Below are 19,303 nucleotides of genomic sequence, written 5' to 3' on the forward strand. Positions count from 1 at the left end.
CAATACTTAAATCCTTAAATACTACAATCACATTAAAAAAGAAGCAAGACTTCTTAAAAAAAAAAAAAAAAGCAAGGCTTCTTAAAGAAATAGCTGATTCCAGGTTTGGGATAGGATTTTTATAGCCTATATACAGAAAGCAAAGAAGCTATCCAAGACTACTAGTTTTGAGTCAAAAAAAGTCAGGAAGAGCATTTAAGAATCTCCCATTTGTCAAGGATGGGAAATCTGAGTATTAATAAAGATAATAACTGCAATTGATTAAAGCATATAATTTATGTTTAAATTGCTGAGTTCATAATGATCATAAAAAATAATGTATTGGTCACTTATGGAGCATGCTGGAGAGCCATCATGTTTTGAAACTTGGAAATAAAAAGATCCAGGACTTCCCTGGTGGTCCATTGGTTAAAACTTCGGCTTCCAATGAAGGTGATGCTGGCTTAAGATTCATGGTTAGGTAGCTAAGAGCCCACAATTTCTGGGGCCAAAAACCCCCCCCAAACATGAGAGAAGCAATACTGTAACAAACTGAATAAAAACTTAAAAACTAGTCCACACCAAAAAAAGAAAAAAAAAGAAAGACCCAAGTATTTAATCTATCTTTCCTATATGAAATCTACCTCAGTATAATCAAAGAGTTGGTGAATGAAGTTCTCCATTATAGAAATAGTCCTGCTCATATGTAATGATAAAATTACAATATCACCATTTTACAACTGCTAGTGAAATAATGAGTGATTCCAATAATGGATGGATGACTTCATCAAAAAGAAAAAAACAGTTATACATTGTAAGCCCTGATAGTATTATACAGGAATACTATGAAGTATTCCTGTCCAAACAATAAGCCTAAATTGGATTAAACCTCTAGCTCTAAACACCAACTTATAGGCAGTACAAGAGAGAACATGTGAAAATAAAACCAAAAAAATACATGTAGTGGCAATAAGCAAAACCCAGACTCTGAATCATCTGCTCATTCTATAGATTAAAGGACTCAGTTTATTAAAAAAAAAAAAATTACAAAGAGAAACAAAAGGGAGATGAAGGGGGAACCTATAGAAAAAAGACTTAAGGATATATTAACCAGTTGCAATTTGTGGACTTCAGATTCTGAGCCAAAAAACAAACTGAAGGTAGGGAGAAAATCCTTTATGAGGCAGTTGAGGAAATTTGCTTTCTGATTAGATAATTAGTTACTACTGTTATTATTATTTAATAACAATAATAATTATTATTATTTTACATACAGGCAGTGGTAGTGGTAGAAGATTAAGTGGGTGAGACTATGAATACAAGATTTACCAAGAGTTGATAGCTGGTAAATCTGAGTGAGAGCACATGAAGATTTCTTATACTGTTCTTTCTACATTCTTTGGGTCTGAAAATTTCCACAATACAACATTAAAAAGAAAAAATATATATACATTTTTTTTTAAGATGAGGAAATTCTTGTTTTTGAAAGACTCTGAGTGGACATTACTGTGGCTGAATAAAATACCTAGAATTACGGTGATTTATCCTGTGATTATGAGGAAAGCCGACCAAGGATAAAGCCAAAACATTCTTGGTAGTAGAGCAGAATAATAGAAATAACCTGGTTCTCGACAACTGAGCCACAGAATAAATCAACCTGGCAGCTGCCTGACCTCTGGAGAGCTGGTTAGATAGTTAGCTATCTCTGTTGTTTACTTTTTTAGTTTTGAGTTGGTTTCTGTTGTTTGCAGCAGAAACCATCCTAACCAAAACAGTGGAGAAGAATGCATTTTTGTGTGTATTTTGAGGTTGTAAGAGTGGTACTGGGTAGTATTTCTGCTCCATTTTACAGAACGTTGAGTGAAAGAGCATCCCTTCATTATGTGTAGACCATAGACTTACAAGTCTAATGCAGAATTGCTATTGAGGCAAATTCAAAACAAATCCCAGGTACATTCTGTACTTCAGAATGCAATGTTGCTCTGCAACGATCAAGTCCTAGTTATTATTTCCTGGTACCTCTCAAATTCCAAAGGGATTAAACCAGCCAGTATACCACCTTCCACCTACAGTCTACCCTACTTTACCTTGAGTGAACATCTTAGCAACCACACTGTTACAGAAGGCCAGGGACTAGCGGTCCTCCACCCACCGCCAGTGATGGGGTCCTTATTGCGATCTAGCTGGCGAGTAATACAATTCCAGAGCCCTATTCTTAGGGTCTGCTTCGTAGGACATTTGGTACAATTATCTTAGGTGGATTTCCTGGCAACAGCTTGAAACAGGAATTTGGAGGCAGGTGATTTATTCAAGGAGCGCTCTCAGGAGAACAGGAGGGAGGCAAGCAAAAATATAACAGGAGAAATAGCCAAGCAATGATGTAATCTCAGCTGGAAACCAGCTTCAACCTGAGCCCCTGGGGAGCTCTGAGGTGTCCCACGGTGTCAGCACCACCTTTTGTACCAGCACGGTAGTCAGTCATCACTGTGAGCCACTGGGGGTGAGCTTAGAGCAGGGTGTGTGTAACACTCACAGCAGCAGGGAGTGTATGTACTGGCCCAGTTAAGGGGATCTAGGACTTGGGCAGCTGTACTAAAACTGTACTAGATTCTGAGTCATCTAGCCCACTCCTGCATAACCATTCTTTCTCTCTGAAATCATCTTCACTACTCTCTCTTTTTTATTCCACCTTAGCCACATATTCGGAGAAGGCAATGGCACCCCACACCAGTACTCTTGCCTGGAAAATCCCATGGACAGAGGAGCCTGGTAGGCTGCAGTCCATGGGGTTGTGGAGAGTCAGGCACGACTGAACGACTTCACTTTCACTTTTCACTTTCATGCATTGGAAAAGGAAATGGCAACCCACTCCAGTGTTCTTGCCTGGAGAACCCCAGGGATGGCGGAGCCTGGTGGGCTGCAGTCTCTGGGTCGCACAGAGTCGGACACGACTGATGCGACTTAGCAGCAGCAGCAGCAGCCACACATTGGCCACCGTGCAATTCCTCAAATTCTTTAACACATTCATGCTTCAGATCCTTTTAGTCTTCTCATCTGGAATATTTTTCTGCTGCTCTCTACCCTCCCATGTTCTCATGACACAGTCCCTTCTACATCCTTCAGGTTTTTACTCACAAGACAGCTTCTCAATAAGGTCTTCTCTGGCTGCACTTCCTAAACCTACAACCCCCACCCCTAAACCAACACATACGATTCCTTTACTTTCATTACTTTTTCCCAAATACTTATCAGTATCTAATAGACTATATTTATTTTATTTATTATTTATATCTGTTTAGAGTTTTCTTATTTATCTTGCTTACTATTTATTATCTGTTGACCTGGGCTTGATCCCTGGGCTGGGAAGATCCCCTGGAAGAGGGCATGGCAAACCCACTCCAGTATTTTTGCCTAGAGAATCCCCACGGACAGAGGAGCCTGGTGGGCTACAATCCATGAGGTCACAAAGAGAGGAGCATGACTGAGTGACTAAGCACAGCACAGAGTATTTATTAATATATATACCCTAGAACATGAGCTGGGAAGGACAGGAATTTTTGCTTTTTTTTTTTTAAATCTCAGCACTTAAACAGTGCCTGGTAAATTATATGTGCTTAGTTAATACTTGCTGAATATAGGAATGAATGAATGATCCCTAGCACGAAGTGTAAGTCCTCAATAAACATTGCTCAAAGAGAACTAAGCTAATATGGAAAATATCGGCACAGTCCCCATGTAACATAGATGGGAGAAAGGATAGACATATTGCCATACACAGAGTTTTCCATAGATTATGTTTTCTTTGATAACACTGCAATGTTCATGTGATGTTATATGTGTGCATGTTAATATATACTATTCATACATATAGATGTGAGTGAATAATAATAGAAGCACTAAAGATTTTCCAAATTTATTTAGACTTCAAATTAAAACTCAAGAACCTAGATTTACATACATTAAAGAAAGGTAGAGTTATAGCAAAATTAATGTGAATGCAGGTTGTAAAGACTGCTCAATCTCTGTCACATAAAATTTAAATTCACAGATGAAATTCTTTAAGCTCTTTTCTGCTATGTCATACTCTGATCCCAGAGAGCAGAAAACTATTCAGACATGTAAAATCTCAAATCTCTCCAATCTGAAATCGATCAGTAGATAACAAAAACAAAAATCCTCAAGGCACGATACCATTTTCCAGAAAAGAAGCTTTTTTTTTTTTTTCAATCTAAGGTTACTAAAACTACAAAAACACCTATCAGCCCCACTACGGTATTTTTTTGCTGAGGTGTCAATCAGCATGAGATTAGCCTTGGGCTGAGGCGTCTTCAGAACCTGCACAGGCTTCTTCCTGTAAATCCTCCCCAGCAGAGGATTCTGACTCAACCGGAGAATTTTCTTCCAGTTCAGCACATTCACCAGGGCTTTCGTTCTCCGTTGTACCTTCAGCACTATCCACGGCAGCAGCCTCCTCCGGAGCCGCGCTCGTGACCTCTGAGGTCGTCTCAGTGCTGACCTCTGTTGTTTCCACTGTCGCCGCGTCTGTCATCTCTGGCTTAGGTTCTGCACCGCCCACCACGGTCTCTGCAGGAGCAGCCTCGGCGTCATCTGGACAGGGGGGAGCCTCTTTTACGACCACAGTGGGAGCATCGGGAATATCTTCAGTACCCACCGGAGAGGCTTCCGTTGAAGATACTTCAGGGGCTTCTAAACTGGCTTCCTCAGCACCCACAAGGTTCTCTTTTTCACCTTTAAAATTTAGTCCATTAAAAAAAGTGTTAAAAGAGCACGGGAATACAGTGGACACTCTACAGTCATCTTAAAAGCTGAGTCAGGGAATTCCCTGGCAGCCCAAAGGTTAGGGCTTTGTACTTCCACTACCAAGGGTGAGGGTTCCATCCCAGGTCAGGGAAGTAAGGTACCGCGTGTTATGCCTTGCCGCCAAAAAAAAATTTTTTTTAATAAATATATAAAAATTAAAAACTGAGACAAATCAATAAGTACTGATATGAAATGGTCTTCAAGGTAGTCTGTTAAGTGGAAAAGAGCAGTGTACACGTATGGTACTATTTGTGATAGGACAAAAGGAGGGTAAGATTAAACCTAAACAGTTATATTTGTAAAGACTCTCCAGGAGGACACAAAGAAACTGGTGTTACTGGTTGCCTCTGGAGAGGAAAATGGGGAATCTGCTATTTTGCAAACCCTTTGGAAACTCTTGAACTTTAAAAAATAATAACTTACATGTATTATTTATTCAAATACAGGTCATGAAAATAAACAGGCCATGTGTCATGTGCAATAGCATGGGAAAATAACCAACTTACTGATGACTTTGAAGAGTCATTAATCTTCCCTCAACCTCAGTTTTGTCTCCTGTAAAATGGGTATATTAATAATATCTACCTAACAACGTTATTGGGAGGATTGACTAAAATAATATATATGAAAATGGTTAAAACCAAGGAAATGCTATGGAAATGCTGTATTTTAGTATTATTATAGTCAACCATCTCATGATTATATTCAATATGTTTATTAATGATATTCTCTTTTTGTTCTCATGACAAAAAGGTTAAAACTGGTGCAAAGAAGGTATTTTCCTTGTCCCTTAATAGTGATCATAGTATTTGATAATAATGACGTGATAGCTGAATATTATGAAGAAACTATGATATAAAGCAAGCACTTTAAGGCAAAAAGTATACATTAGGGTGAAAATATGAAGTTTCTCTTCTTACTAATTGCCATTTTATCAATCATCTGAACTGCACACAGATGGTCTTAGCCAAAATTGAAACAAAATGAATTTCGTAACTTAAAAAAATAACGAGAGAAATGAAAGGTCAAGCTCATAGGCATGAATGGAAGCCTGAGTAGGGGAAAAGTAATGTCATCACACAAAGAAGTCAAAGATGCTGGTCAGCAGTTTAAATGTACAGTGTTTTCATTTACCAAGCGCACTCATCCAAAATGTCTTTAGGCTTTGGTTGGACTTTTCCTTTTTGAACGAACTCCTACCCACAGCCATTCTGGACTAAGTAAAGAAGCCAAAATCAAATAGTGTTCATCACTAGACTATGATGATGAAAATCAGTGCCTCAAGGAGAAAGAAAATAGTGAATTCACTTTACCTTGAGGTGGATGTAACTCCGCTTTGTTTTTTTCTTTCAAATCTGTTACGTGATCGCTGCGTTTGGCCTTCCCTGATGTGACTCTCTTGTAAGTCTGAAAGTGAACGTGTGCTTAAATTTATTTCTTGAGCAAGAAGGTTCACCATGCCAAGTTTAAAGGTATTTACAGTTCAAACAGGAAAAACCAATACACACTATCTATTCTTCTATTTCCCCTTTGGAAATCTTTTTCATTAAGTAGAATGCTTTCTAAAAATAAAGAGGGATTTCCCAGGTTGTCCAGTGGATTAAGGCTCCACCCTTCCAATGCAGGGGCTGTACGTTCTATCCCTGCTGGGGGAGCAAAGAATCCATGTGCCTCACAGCCAAATTAAATTTAAAAAAGAAAAGAAAGAAATGCTCTGAGAGAGGTCAAAGATAACTGTAAACACACAAAGTAGATAAAGACAAAGAAGAAAATAATAAATTATGCTAGAGTAAAAATATTCTGATAGGCATTTAAAAATATCCCTTGGCATTCATCTCAGAGAAGCAGAAATTTATGTGCACACAAAAACCGGAACACACACATTCATGGTAGTTTTAATTGTAATAGCCAAAAAATTGGAAGCAGTCCAGAAGTCCTACACAGGCTGGTTGGTTACAGAGGCTGTGGTGTGCCCATGACATGGGATACTGCTCTGCCATAAAAGGGATGAACTATAGATAAAAGGAGTGAACTATAGGTACAGGAAACCATTCGGATGAATCTCCAGGTAAATCATGCTGAGTGAAAAAAGCCAGTCTCAAAAGGTTATATACCTTCAGACTCCATCTACTTAATGTTGTTTGAGGGGTGGGTAACATTTTTGAAATGATAAGAAATATAGAAATAGAGGATAGATTAGTGGTTGCCAGGAAGTAGGAGGAAGGGAGAAGAGAGCAGGAGGGAAGGAAGCACAATTACAAAAGACAACACTGGAGATCCTTGTGATGAAAGAATAGTTTTGTCTCTTGACTGTGGTGGTAAACACATGAATCTACACACATGATAAAATTGCTTAGCACTAAATACATGCAGTTAAGTGTTCACACACACACACACACATACGCAAACACACGCACAAGTGCATGTAAAGCTGGTGGAATCTGAATAAGGGCTGCAGATCGTATCAGTGTCAGTCTCCTGACTGTGATATTGTATTATAGTTAGGAGAGATGTTGGCACAGGGGAAATGAGGTGAAAGGTATATAAGCTATCTTGGTATTAGTTATTATAACTGCATATGAAACTCAATTCTCTCACAATAAGAAGTTTTCAAAAAATCTTCTAAAATGACAGACTTGTAGACCCTAGTGAAGATTTTTAGGGTTAGTCATTAAAAGCAGAAATATGACCTGCCATAGGTTACTTGCAAAACAGAATTGGGAATAAAGCTATCTTAACCTTAGATACACTGTACAGGTGTCTTTTCATTTCCAATTCAAGCAGTAATCTCTGGCTTGTATTCATATTAGACAATGATATTTTAAAAATGAAAATCTCACTAGTTAGATAATATTGTATTATCTCAGCTTAAAAAATGTTAATAGAGATTTCTCTTTTAGTGGTAGGATGATAAATTTTAAAAATTGTATATTTATATGTGGGGCTTCCCAGGTGTCTCAGTGGTAAAGAATCCGCCTGCAGTGCAGGAGACATGGGTTTGATTCCTGGATTGGGAAGATTGTCTGGAAAAGGAAATGGCAACCCACTTTGGTATTCTTCCCTGGAAAATCCCATGAACGGGGGGAGCCTGGAGGGTTGGAAAAGAGTCTGAGCAACTAAACAACAAAAACAAATTTATATGTAGCATTTTCTAAATTTCTAATAATCATAATCATTAATCTCATTAGAAGTTTTCCTATGCAAGTTACAAACCATTTCTTGGCATGTTAAAATTAGACTATGAAAATGGAAAATGTATAAGCTCATGGTGAAAATGATGCAAAAGTGGCCCTTAAGCAACCCTCAGGGTTTGGTGAATTCTGACGTGAACCATCTGGCTTTGAAATACACAGAGCAAACATGATCAGCCGGAAAGAGAGTCAACATTTTTATATAAAAGCAAGGAGTATCTTCCCAGTGGGGTGGGAGATCCTGACGGCTTACAGGACTAGTCTGCTGAGTCAGTTCTCAGTACAGTAAAGCTGAACCTGTGTCCAAGTTCACGGCCCTGAAATGGCCATCCCAGCAGCAACATCCCAAGGACGTTAGTCTTATTGTTCAAGGGGCTAAAACACAATTGAGTTGTCAAAGTAGAATCAAAGAGATATAAGAATAGCTCACACTCATGTGTAACTGAGAGCATCTAGCTTTTTATTTATTTATTTTTTTATCTAGCTTTTAAAAATCTAACATAATCAAGCAGAGTAGAAGAAAGATCGATTAAAAGAGAAGGTCTCAGAGTTAGACTTTGGAAATAATTTCCAAATGACATTATACATTTATTAAATGTGAGCATTTAAAATCTACCACAGCTTTTAAAACCCAGTCTGGCATTTCGTTTTTCAAGATACCCAGACCTTGGACTTCCCTGGTGGTCCACTAGTTAAGATGCTGCACTTCCAATGCAGGGAGTGCAGATTCAATCTCTGGTTGAGGAACTAAGATTCCATATGCCACTTGGGTGGCCAGAAGTAAATAAATCATTTTTTAAAAATATAGCTGGCCTCTCAAAAAATTGAAGTGACCTGGGCCTTTCTCAGATTTTAAGAGGCTCTCATAGTAGAAGATTTTACTTGGAAATGAAAAAGTGTTCCTGGCTACAGAACATCTGTAGATTCAATTTGGATTAAATCTAATACAGAATTTATTACTCTATATTAGAATAATATTATTCTAATAGAATAGAATAATATTATAAGAATACAGGTTTTTAGAGTGCCTCACATTCTGTATTTCCTCCCGAAAGTAGCCTGAGATTCTTGGGAATTAAGGCTTCCAGCATTCAAAATTAAAACTATATAATCTTAGAGGTGGAAAGAGACTTAGAGATCATTGCCTTGTCCAATTTCCACTCCCACGGTCAGAGAACAAGCTCAGAAAGAGCTCTGACGAGTAGCCAGTTTCTAACCGTCCAGTTTACTCCTGCTTTTGTGAAGAAAGATTTAGCGGACTGGAGAGGTTCATGTCTGGCACTGCTGCTGCTGCTGCTGCTGCTAAGTCGCTTCAGTCGTGTCCGACTCTGTGCGACCCCACAGACGGCAGCCCACCAGGCTCCCCCGTCCCCGGGATTCTCCAGGCAAGAACCCTGGAGTGGGTTGCCATTTCCTTCTCCAATGCATGAAAGTGAAAAGTGAAAGTGAAGTCGCTCAGTCATGTCCGACTCCCAGCGACCCCATGGACTGCAGCCCACCAGGCTCCTCTGTCCATGGGATTCTCCAGGCAGGAGCAGTGGAGTGGAGTGCCATGGCTGGCACTAGTACGCATAATTAGGGATGTGGTGATGTCCAGATGAAATTCAGTCTTCCAGCTTCCCACATAATCACATGACCTAGTTTAATCTGTTTTATCCAGTGGCCTAGATATATCTGACTAGAGTAGCCGTGGGCAGTGAATTCAATATTAAGCAGTGGAAAGATGGTAAAAGCAAAGGAATCTACATAAGAGTGAAAGCCGATTAGAGGACGACAATAATAAAAATGACATCTTTGAACTTTACTAGATTCTTGAGGCTTTCAAATTCCTGAAGATTAGAATATGCGTTTTGGATTCATTGTCTTCATAGTCCTACAAACTGCTCGTAATTAAGACTAAAAATCCCTTTATGTATATTTCTGTAGTGTCAAACCAAAATGTGATTTGTGTAGTCTTATGGTTTCTGAAGAATAATACTTATTCTACTTTTATTCATAATAAAGATTCGATTTCAATTTAGAAAGTTTATGACAAAATGAGGATGGATTCAATTTAATAGAATTATTATTATTATTTTGGCCACACTGCCCAGTTTTCGGGATCTTAGTTCCCTGACCAAGGATTGAACTGTGCCCACAACTCTGAAAGTGCTGAGTCCTAACCACTGGACTGCTAGGGAATTCCCTGTTTCAGTTTCCTTTTTTTAGCTTCAAAATCATACTATTAAAAGCACTGTTTTATAGTGATTACGGGCAGGGAGTGAATAAGGGAAACCAGGCAGGAAAACATTCTTTTGATGTTATATATGTGGGTATTTTGAATTTATTTTTAAATATGGATAAATATTACTTTTTAACAAAAAAATATAAAGCTAATAAAAACTATGGAGACAATAAAAAGATTGTGGGGAAAGAAGGAAGAATGACTCCTTGGAGGGCAGAGGACTTTTAGGGCAGGGTGACTGTATGCTACTGAAATGCTGAACGTGCATGTGTGCACGCTAAGTTGCTGCAGTCGTGTCCGACTCTTTGTGACCCCATGGACTGTAGCCCACCAGGCTCCTCTGTCCATGGGGATTCTCCAGGCAAGAATACTGGGGTGGGTTGCCATGCTCTGCTCCAGGGCATCTTCCCGACCCAGGGATCGAGTCTGCCTCTCCTGAGACTTCTGCATTGCAAGCAGATTCTTTACCGCTGAGCCACCAGGGAAGGCGTTATGGTGAATACACGTCATTACATCTTTGTCAAAATCCATATAATGTGCAACACTAAGAGTGCACTCTCATATAAATTGCTGCTAAGTCACTTCAGTCGTGTCCGACTCTGTGCGACTCCATAGATGGCAGCCCACCAGGCTCCCCTGTCCCTGGGATTCTCCAGGCAAGAACACTGGAGTGGGTTGCCATTTCCTTCTCCAATATAAATTGCAGACTTTAGTTAATAACAATGTATCAGTATTGACTCATCAGTTGTAAGAAACAGTAGCTCACTAAAGGGAGGTTGTTGATAAGGAGAAGGAGGTCAGAGGGTTAAGGGGGGAATACAGGAATTCTCTGCACTTCCTGCTTATTTTCCTGTAAACCTAAAACGCGTCTTTAAAATAAAGTCTATTAATTTTTTTAAAAGTTTCTCTCTCAAAACAGTTCTTGGTGAATGTTATTAATAGTACTTACCTTAAAGAATTGTTGTAATTATTAAATGAGTCATGAGTCTGAAATATGGTCTCAAATGTCAGCCATTAGTACTACTAGTATTTATAATAACATTGTTTTTTTACTGGAAGTCATCCATACTTAGTGGTATTAAGCATTTATATTTAAATTCCTTTCTCATAATCTTGTATATTCAATTACTCCTAGGTCCTGATCTTGACATTGTTTTGAGTTTTACCACAGGTTGTAAAATATATGAATTCCTGAACACCAAGGTCATGTAATCACTTACATAGTATCCACCAGCACTGACCGTGACACCTACAACCAGGTAATAGATCATATTTGATCCAGATGATCCAGGGAATTTGTTAGATGATATCCAGCGAAGAGATGCTAAGAAAACAAGTTTAAACACAGTTAGCTCCACCATGGGCAAAACTATTTTAAATGATTACATAAAAAAATTTTTTTCCCCTCAGTGAGCATAGACTATATTAACATCAACTGATTTTAGCTTAAAGGAATATAGTATTACAAGGTAGGGCAATAATTCCACTTGACATTTTTCTCAATCTGATTTGATAATTACTTAGGAAACCTGTCGTCCTGACGCTCAGCATCATGCTTTTCTTAGGAGGAATGCAGGCGTGAGTAAGGAGAAATGACAAAAGCACTAAACAATTTTAACAGTCAAATGAAATACAGGTTAGCAAAAGAAATCCATTTATTATATATACTATACCACAGCATTCAATGGAAAAGGGCATTTTTTAAAATAATTTGTGCTTAAAATTTGTGTTAAATAAAAATTTATGTGGAAATACAACATGTTTCTATAAATCTATAACACAAATGTAGACATAGAAACTTTTAATTCTTCTAATATAAAACCTTTAAAGGTGGGCAGATATAATAAACTTTTTAAAGACAAATGTTGCCAATAAGTTCATATCTAAAATAGAAGGGCAATTTTGTACAAACTAATAGAAATAGATAAGGTACTCTATTACTCTCCTTAAACATATTAACTGTGTACTGCTAGAATTTGTATATACTGTATGCTGTGGAATTGAAATTTTTTATAATAAACTCAAAGCTAGAAGAAGCTGAAAGCCCAAATTCTCTATTTTAAAGATAAAAAAGAGAGACATTTATTACTCATTTGACAAACACAGTTGGACAGTTATTATGTGTTTGGCATTGTTAGAAGCATTAAGAGTATAACTGAAGGGACCTCTCTGGCAGTCCAGTGGTTAAGACTCTGCACTTGCAATGCATAAAAAGTGGGTTCAGTCCCTGGTTGGGGAACTAGGATCCCACATGCCTTGAGGCACAGCCAAAATAAATAAATTAATTAAATTATCTTCACAAAAATATGACTGTAAGCACAACACACAAGGTCCCTAGCCTCAAAAGAGAAGGAAAAGATGTAGAGACAAGAAATTGTAGGCAAATAACTGCAATGCAGTATGACAAATGATGTAATAGATGAAATATGAAAGCCGAAGCAACAACAGCATGAAAATGCAGTGAAAAATGCAGTGAAAGAACTCAGCTAGCCGGCTCAATGTAACTGTCACAGTTGAAGAGACATGACCTAGCTTTGAGGGAAAGGAGGAGTTTGTCAGATAAACAAGGGGAGGGAAAATGGCGCTGGAGGCAGAAGGCAGAGCGTGTGCAAAAGCATGAGACCTGTGTGATGAGGAAAATGCAAAGTATTTTGATGTGACCTGACACAGAGAATAAGGGTGTGGGGACCAGGAAGAAGCTCTGATTTGCAGAAAGCAAATCTTAAGACATCTTCACAAACTACAAATCTCTGTAGTAGCAGAACTGGAAAGATTTTGTATATATGTTCTTAGTTTGGATATAAATGATCATTGCTTAGAAAAAAACCATTTTTTCCCACAAATGTGCCCAGAGAGGCTATGGTAAGAAGTTATGTCTTTGACATCTAGTGGAGCTTTTGTTGGTTTAAAAATACATCTTTTATTAAATAGGGAATATGTAGCTTTCATAGTCAGCAACCAGGCATAAATATCATAAAGGTTTTTTTAATAGGGAGAAATAGAGAAAATTACAAACGTTTAAGTAAAGACAAATACAAATACAATTATGACAAAGATATTCAAATGAGCAGTAAAATTGGAAATAAATATTCAGCAAGGATTAGATAAATTTTAGCATATTCATAATGTGAAACATAAATATTTTAATTTTTGCAGAAGACAATATGAGAAAATATTTACAATATATTAAGTGAAAAGTTACAGCAAAGTAATCTTTATAGGACTATCCCAGATTTGTGGAAGCAATGTACAAAGAAAAAAATGTAGGGAGAAAAAAAGGTGTGGAACACTGTGTATACTAAAATACAAATAAACAGTGGTATTCACTTAGTGATAGGATTTATCAGCGACTTCTATTTTGCCTTTCTGAGTTTTTCTGGTGATTTACTATAAACCTAATTTATTTACTCATTAAAATTTTACATTTTTTAAAGCAAAAACCAGAGAACAAAATTTGATGAGGCACAGTAAAAATTTTATCCTTCAATAAACTGAATCAACTACATTTTTCATCAAAGTAGAAAGAACCAATAAAAGGTTAATGCTCACGACCAAAGCCAAATTTTCCGTCAATAACAGTTCTGAAAATACTGAAATAAATAAAAAAAGTAATTAGGTGAAAATGAGAAAAAGTACTGGTCTTTTTTTGTAGTACTGCTACAACCAGTATTGCTAACCTATTTAGAATTTTTAAATTGCTTTTCTTTTGCCCCAAGTAATTATCTGAAATATGTGCAGCCACCAAAAAAATAAAGTAAAAAGATATATATGCTTGTCCGTGTGGCCGGTGGGGGCTGCGGTGAGATAACGCGAAAGGCCACGGTCAGGGGGCTCATGTGTCTCTCCCGTTATCTTCAGAAATTTCAAATGAATGGTTTCCTCTTATTTCACCAGCGAAAAACGTGCTCTATATTACTCGGCATAAAGATCAAGGAAAACGAAGTCTCCTTATTTCTGTTAATGGAGGCAATTTCTTCCCAGGAGCATTTTAAGAGGAAAAATAATGCTAGTTAGGCAGACCTTGCTTCCCTCCCACTATCACTAACCACCACCACAGGCTTAATCAAAGTGAGGGGAGGGTGTGTGGAAATGGGCCATGGAATTTTCCGCCGGAGTCTTTCTCTTTCCCCTCTCCCCGACTCCAACGCACGAATTATGCTAAAGCCTTAGGAGAGAGGCAAAGTGAAGGGAGAACTAAGAATTTTCCATGAGGTTGTCTAAGAGCCGGAGCCCCAATCAGGGACAGAAACGACAGGGGCGATGGATGGGGACTAGGAATGAGCCGGCCGGGGCAGAAGTTCTCCGGCAGCGCGGACTTGGGCCCAGGGTCGCCGGCTGCCCGGGAAAGATGCTCTCAGTGCTCACACTTAAGCAACTGCGATGTCCCAGGCCCTATGCTAGAGGTTTCGTACGTGTCAATTTTTATTTAATAAGCTTCCAACTCGCACTGCCACTTCACTTCTAGGAAATATGTCCCTTTCCCCATGTTTTAGAAAATCTACGGGTGACAGGTCCAGGGGCACCGCAGTCGAACAGCCAGAAGGTGTGACGAAGCCGCTTCCTCAGCGGGGATGTCACGGCCCACGCGGGCCGAGTCCTGGCCAAGTCTGGAGTTTATTTCTCAAGAGCACTTACCCAATTTCTACTGGACCGACACTGCCTCCCGCAACCCGCCTGGCCCGCAGATCTGCCCACCAATACCTCTGCTTCCTCGTAAAGATGGAGAACGCCTTGGTCCCTATATCGATACCAGTGGGAAGCTATGCCTACGTTAGCCAGGCAGTTTTCTAAGCGCTTCTAACTACATAATAATTCATTAAAACTCACAACAATTGTTGTCCATTTACCAGTTGAGAAAACTGAAGTTAAATCACTTGCCCAAGATCAAGATTCGAACTCAGGAAATCTAGTCCGGATTCAGAAGCCCGCGCTGGAAAGGTTCCCTACTTCCAAGATCTCCAATAATTTCCCGGCCATTCTCCCCCATCTCTCCCCCATCAACCTCAGGCTTCTGCTGCCCGGGGATGGATTTGACCCATCAAGGGCAGACTGGTACTGGGAGCGCCCGCGCAATCTGTGCGCGAGGCACCTGTCCTCAGGCTTGGACGCCGGGAGAGGATCCCCGGTCGTCACCTGGGACTCACCGTCTTTCCGGAGCGGCGCGGGGCCTGGGGGCGCCCTCAGTGGGAGCGCCAGGGTCTTGGAGACCGCCCGGCGGAGGTACATCGCGCCAGCTGCTAGCAGCGAAGCAGCTTCTCTAGCCCTGAGCCGGCTGCGGGGCTACGAGCCCCGCCCCGGGGAGGGGCGCCGACCCCTGCCCGCCCCGCTCGGGCGGTCTCTGGGGATGTGCATAGGGGTTGGTCTTCTGCACCATCCTCCCTCAACCCAGTCTCCAGACTCTTGCTTTTTCCTGGGCCTGAGAACTCAGCTAACGGCGGCACCTCAGAATCGGGATAGGGAAACGTGAAGTCGCTGTCATCTGCCTGCCCACTGCCTTATCTTCCACTCGGAGTGGACTGGAAATGTTTCGGACCTCGCATCTGGAATAAGACAGACATGACTGATCATGCCCCATGAAATCGGAACCCACTTTATCTCACGTACTCCACTAGCTTTCCTAGGAGTGGAAAGGGTAGCTGCAAGCTCCCAGGAGACAAATCAAAGAGATAGCCTCAGCATTGCACTGGTGCTCTGGGTGATGTTCAGAATCCTAAGAAAATTCTCGAGTAATGGCTGAATCTCTAGGCAATTCATTATTACAATGACTTTTAAATATAAACTCCAAAAGGACTGCATATTCCTCTATGGGATGTGAAACTGCTGCTGCTGCTGCTAAGTCGCTTCAGTCATGTCCTACTCTGTGCGACCCCATGGACAGCAGCCCGCCAGGCTCCTCTGTCCACGGGATTCTCCAGGCAAGAATTCTGGAGTGGGTTGCCATTTCCTTCTCTGGGATGTCAAACTAGTATTTCCAAATCAATTAAAAACACTAATTAGACTTTTCCTCCAAATTTCAATTACTTCCCTCATTGTGTCTGCAAGAATCTGTCATAATAGGAATACTGAAACTAGTAATTTATGCTTGTAACATTTCTTAAATGATCAATCTTTGGGACTTCCCTGAAATGATCAACCTTTGAAAGGGACCATTTCCTACTGTAATAACCCCTTATGCATGTTTGGCATTTGACAGTTTACAAAGCACTTTCACATAATTTTCTCCTTTAATTTTCATTTCGCCCCTCTGAGGAAGGTGGCAATTATTCCATTTAGCAAACAACCTGGTGGTGACTTTTTAAGGACATGAACATGGTCCTTCTAGTTTCAAGTTCTCTGGGCGTATTACAGGCAAAATATTTGCTCATTCGCTATGCAAATAACTAAACATTCCTCAGAGGTTCTAGTTTTAACCCAATTGTAATATTTAATATACTCTCATTTAAGGAGTACAAGCCAATGATCAGAACTGGTTTTTTTATTTTTTGATGCTCAGAATAATGAGCTATTCCTAGCGACTAAATCTTGAGAGCAATTAGGCAAGCTGTTAATGAGAGGTCTAATTTAGACTTCCAAGCCTGGAAGATGGGGCTAGACCCAGACCATCCACCAAGAAGTTAGGTAGTCCTGAAATATAACAAAATGCAGATTAGTACACTTGCTACCTTTGGCCAGCATCAAGCACACATCCTGGAATGAACTGCCAGCAGAGAGAACAGACTGACAAATAGAATCAAATCAGTGGAGAGAGCTCCTAACCATTTCCAATTTGGTGCTGCTGGATTAAAAAAAAAAATGTCTACCATACAGCTCATTCTTTCTTTGGCCTACTTAAGTCTGAATTTTGAAAGTTTCCAGGGAGAGGAAATAGTCAAAGGCAGAAAATGCATTTAAATAAATTAATGTAGGGGGGAAAAAAAGAATGCCAGGGAATTCCCTGGCAGTCCAGTGGTTAGGACTAGGCTCTTTCACTGTCGGGGGGCCTGGGTTCAATCCAGGGTCAGGGAACTAAGATATTTCAAGAGGGGTGACACAGTCAAAAAAAGAAAAAGAACTAGTGTATACATTACACATTACACTGGTATTTAGTGTACTGGCAGCTCCCCTAAAACAGGATTCTCTCTGAGTAAACACCTGTAAATGGTAATGGCTCCCAGAACGCTGTTCTAGACCTCTCCCTTCGGAATTCCAATGTAGACTCAGGGTCTTAGTATAGGCTGAGGTTCTCTGGATCATCCCCAGGTTCCACAGCAGCCACCTGCTGTCAGTCACTCACACTATCAGGATCTATCAGAATGCCTACAACATACGTGTTCTAGATGCTGAGGACTGCTTATAACCTATTTAACAAATATTTACCAAGTATCTTATCGCTGGTGTTCCGGGGCATTCTTCAACGAACAAGATATGATTTCTGGTACCGCTCACAGTTTCAGGTTACAGAGACATGGAAGCAACATTTTTTCTCAGTAGTGGCTGCCAAGCCTCCCATTAATGGGGGTCAATGATCACAAAGATATCTCTGACCAGATATCAATAATAAATGTAAAAGAAGAGCACTGGTTAGAGCCAAACTGGTTTAAACAATGCAAACCAACTAATTTGAACAATACAAAAAATAACTCACATGTATGTGCTGTGTTTTGCTCAGTCGCTCAGTCGTGTCTCTTTGCAACCCAATGGACTGTAGCTTGCCAGGCTCCTCTGTCCATGGGAATTCTCCAGGCAAGAATACCGGAGTGTATTGCTATGCTCTCCTCCAGTGTATCTTCCCAACCCAGGGATTGAAACCAGGTGTCCTACATTGCAAGCAGATTCTTTTAACCTCTGAGCCACCAGGGAAGCCCAAGAATACTGGAGTGAGTCATCTATCCTGTCTTCAGGGGAACTTCCCCACCCAGGAATCAAACCAGGGTCTCCTGCATTGCAGGCAGATTCTTTACCAGCTGAGCTACTAGGGAAGCCCAACTCACATGTATATATATAATTTTTCCCAACATGTTGTCACATCTGTACTTTGTCCTCTACACAAGCCTAAGGAGTAGGTGGAGGAATGTTGATTATCCTTGTATTACACATGAAGAAAATCAAGGTAGTGTAACACTGTTGTTAATAGTCTGAGTTTGGGAGTCACATACCTGTTCTAATTTAGTGGTCTGAGTGAAATGTGGGTAATTCTTTTACTCATAGGGTTTTGGGAAGCGCAAAAGCACATTAGGTATAAAAGGTGCTCAGCCAGTTGGGGGATGCAGTGCTAGCTTCTGACTTCCAGCCTAAACTGAAGCTCAAGTTTCCCTTACAATGTCCTGAAGCCACTCAGTGGGCATATGACAGGATCCATTATATTCCACCATCTCATCATATGGTAAAGTCCAGTGGGGAGTTTATTGTGTCCTCTGTGTTGGATGTGGCCATTCTAGCTGAGAGAGGCAAGAACTGTGATAAACAGTGCCACTTCTCCAGATCCCTTTTCATCTTAGCTTTAAGCTTGTGCCTCTTGGATCAAAGGGAATTTGCTGCCTACTCTACTGCTCTTGATGCTGGGAGGGACTGGGGCAGGAGGAGAAGGGGACGAGAGGATGAGATGGCTGGATGGCGTCACTGACTCAATGGACATAAGTTCGGGTAAACTCCGGGAGTTGGTGATGGGCAGGGAGGCCTGGCGTGCTGCGATTCATGGGGTCGCAGAGTTGGACACAACTGAGCGACTGAACTACTGCTCTTGTAGGATATGTGGCTTTCCATTTTGATGCCAGCCTCTTTTCACATCTTGATGAAATACTTCCCAAGAGCGGACATGCCTGGGGGTTGTCAAATTCATTCTACATAGCAAGCTGTTTCTCCAGAACCCCAAGAGAATTTTAACAGTAAGTCTTTGCCACAAATGACTCTGTAAGGCTCAGACAAGTTTCCCAGCTGTTGGTCACACTGTTTATAATGCTGCCCTTGAGCACATCCTTGACATTTTTTCTTGGTCTTGTTGGGAAAACAAGCATCTAGGGATGGAGTTAAATTGGTTTGTCTAATGATTTCCGCCTAATTGTGATTGTTGACAAAGACAGTATTAACTTTGAAAACATATTGTAAGAAT

At 40.2% G+C, this 19,303-nt stretch overlaps 1 protein-coding gene across 1 annotated transcript; it reads right to left on the bottom strand.

Moving 5' to 3' along the window:
* Positions 1–3,876: 3,876 nt before the first annotated feature.
* On the bottom strand, positions 3,877–17,981 carry LOC102396777 (mitochondria localized glutamic acid rich protein). Its single transcript, XM_006079268.4, has 4 exons — positions 15,360–17,981; positions 11,436–11,539; positions 6,114–6,207; positions 3,877–4,728 (listed from the first exon to the last, which is right to left on the bottom strand). The coding sequence occupies exons 1-4, from the start codon at positions 15,439–15,441 to the stop codon at positions 4,286–4,288; spliced, it is 723 nt and encodes a 240-aa protein (XP_006079330.2). The 5' UTR covers positions 15,442–17,981; the 3' UTR covers positions 3,877–4,285.
* Positions 17,982–19,303: the final 1,322 nt, after the last annotated feature.

The sequence above is a fragment of the Bubalus bubalis genome, chromosome 17 (assembly GCF_019923935.1).
Source record: "Bubalus bubalis isolate 160015118507 breed Murrah chromosome 17, NDDB_SH_1, whole genome shotgun sequence".
Classification (NCBI taxonomy): domain Eukaryota; kingdom Metazoa; phylum Chordata; class Mammalia; order Artiodactyla; family Bovidae; genus Bubalus; species Bubalus bubalis.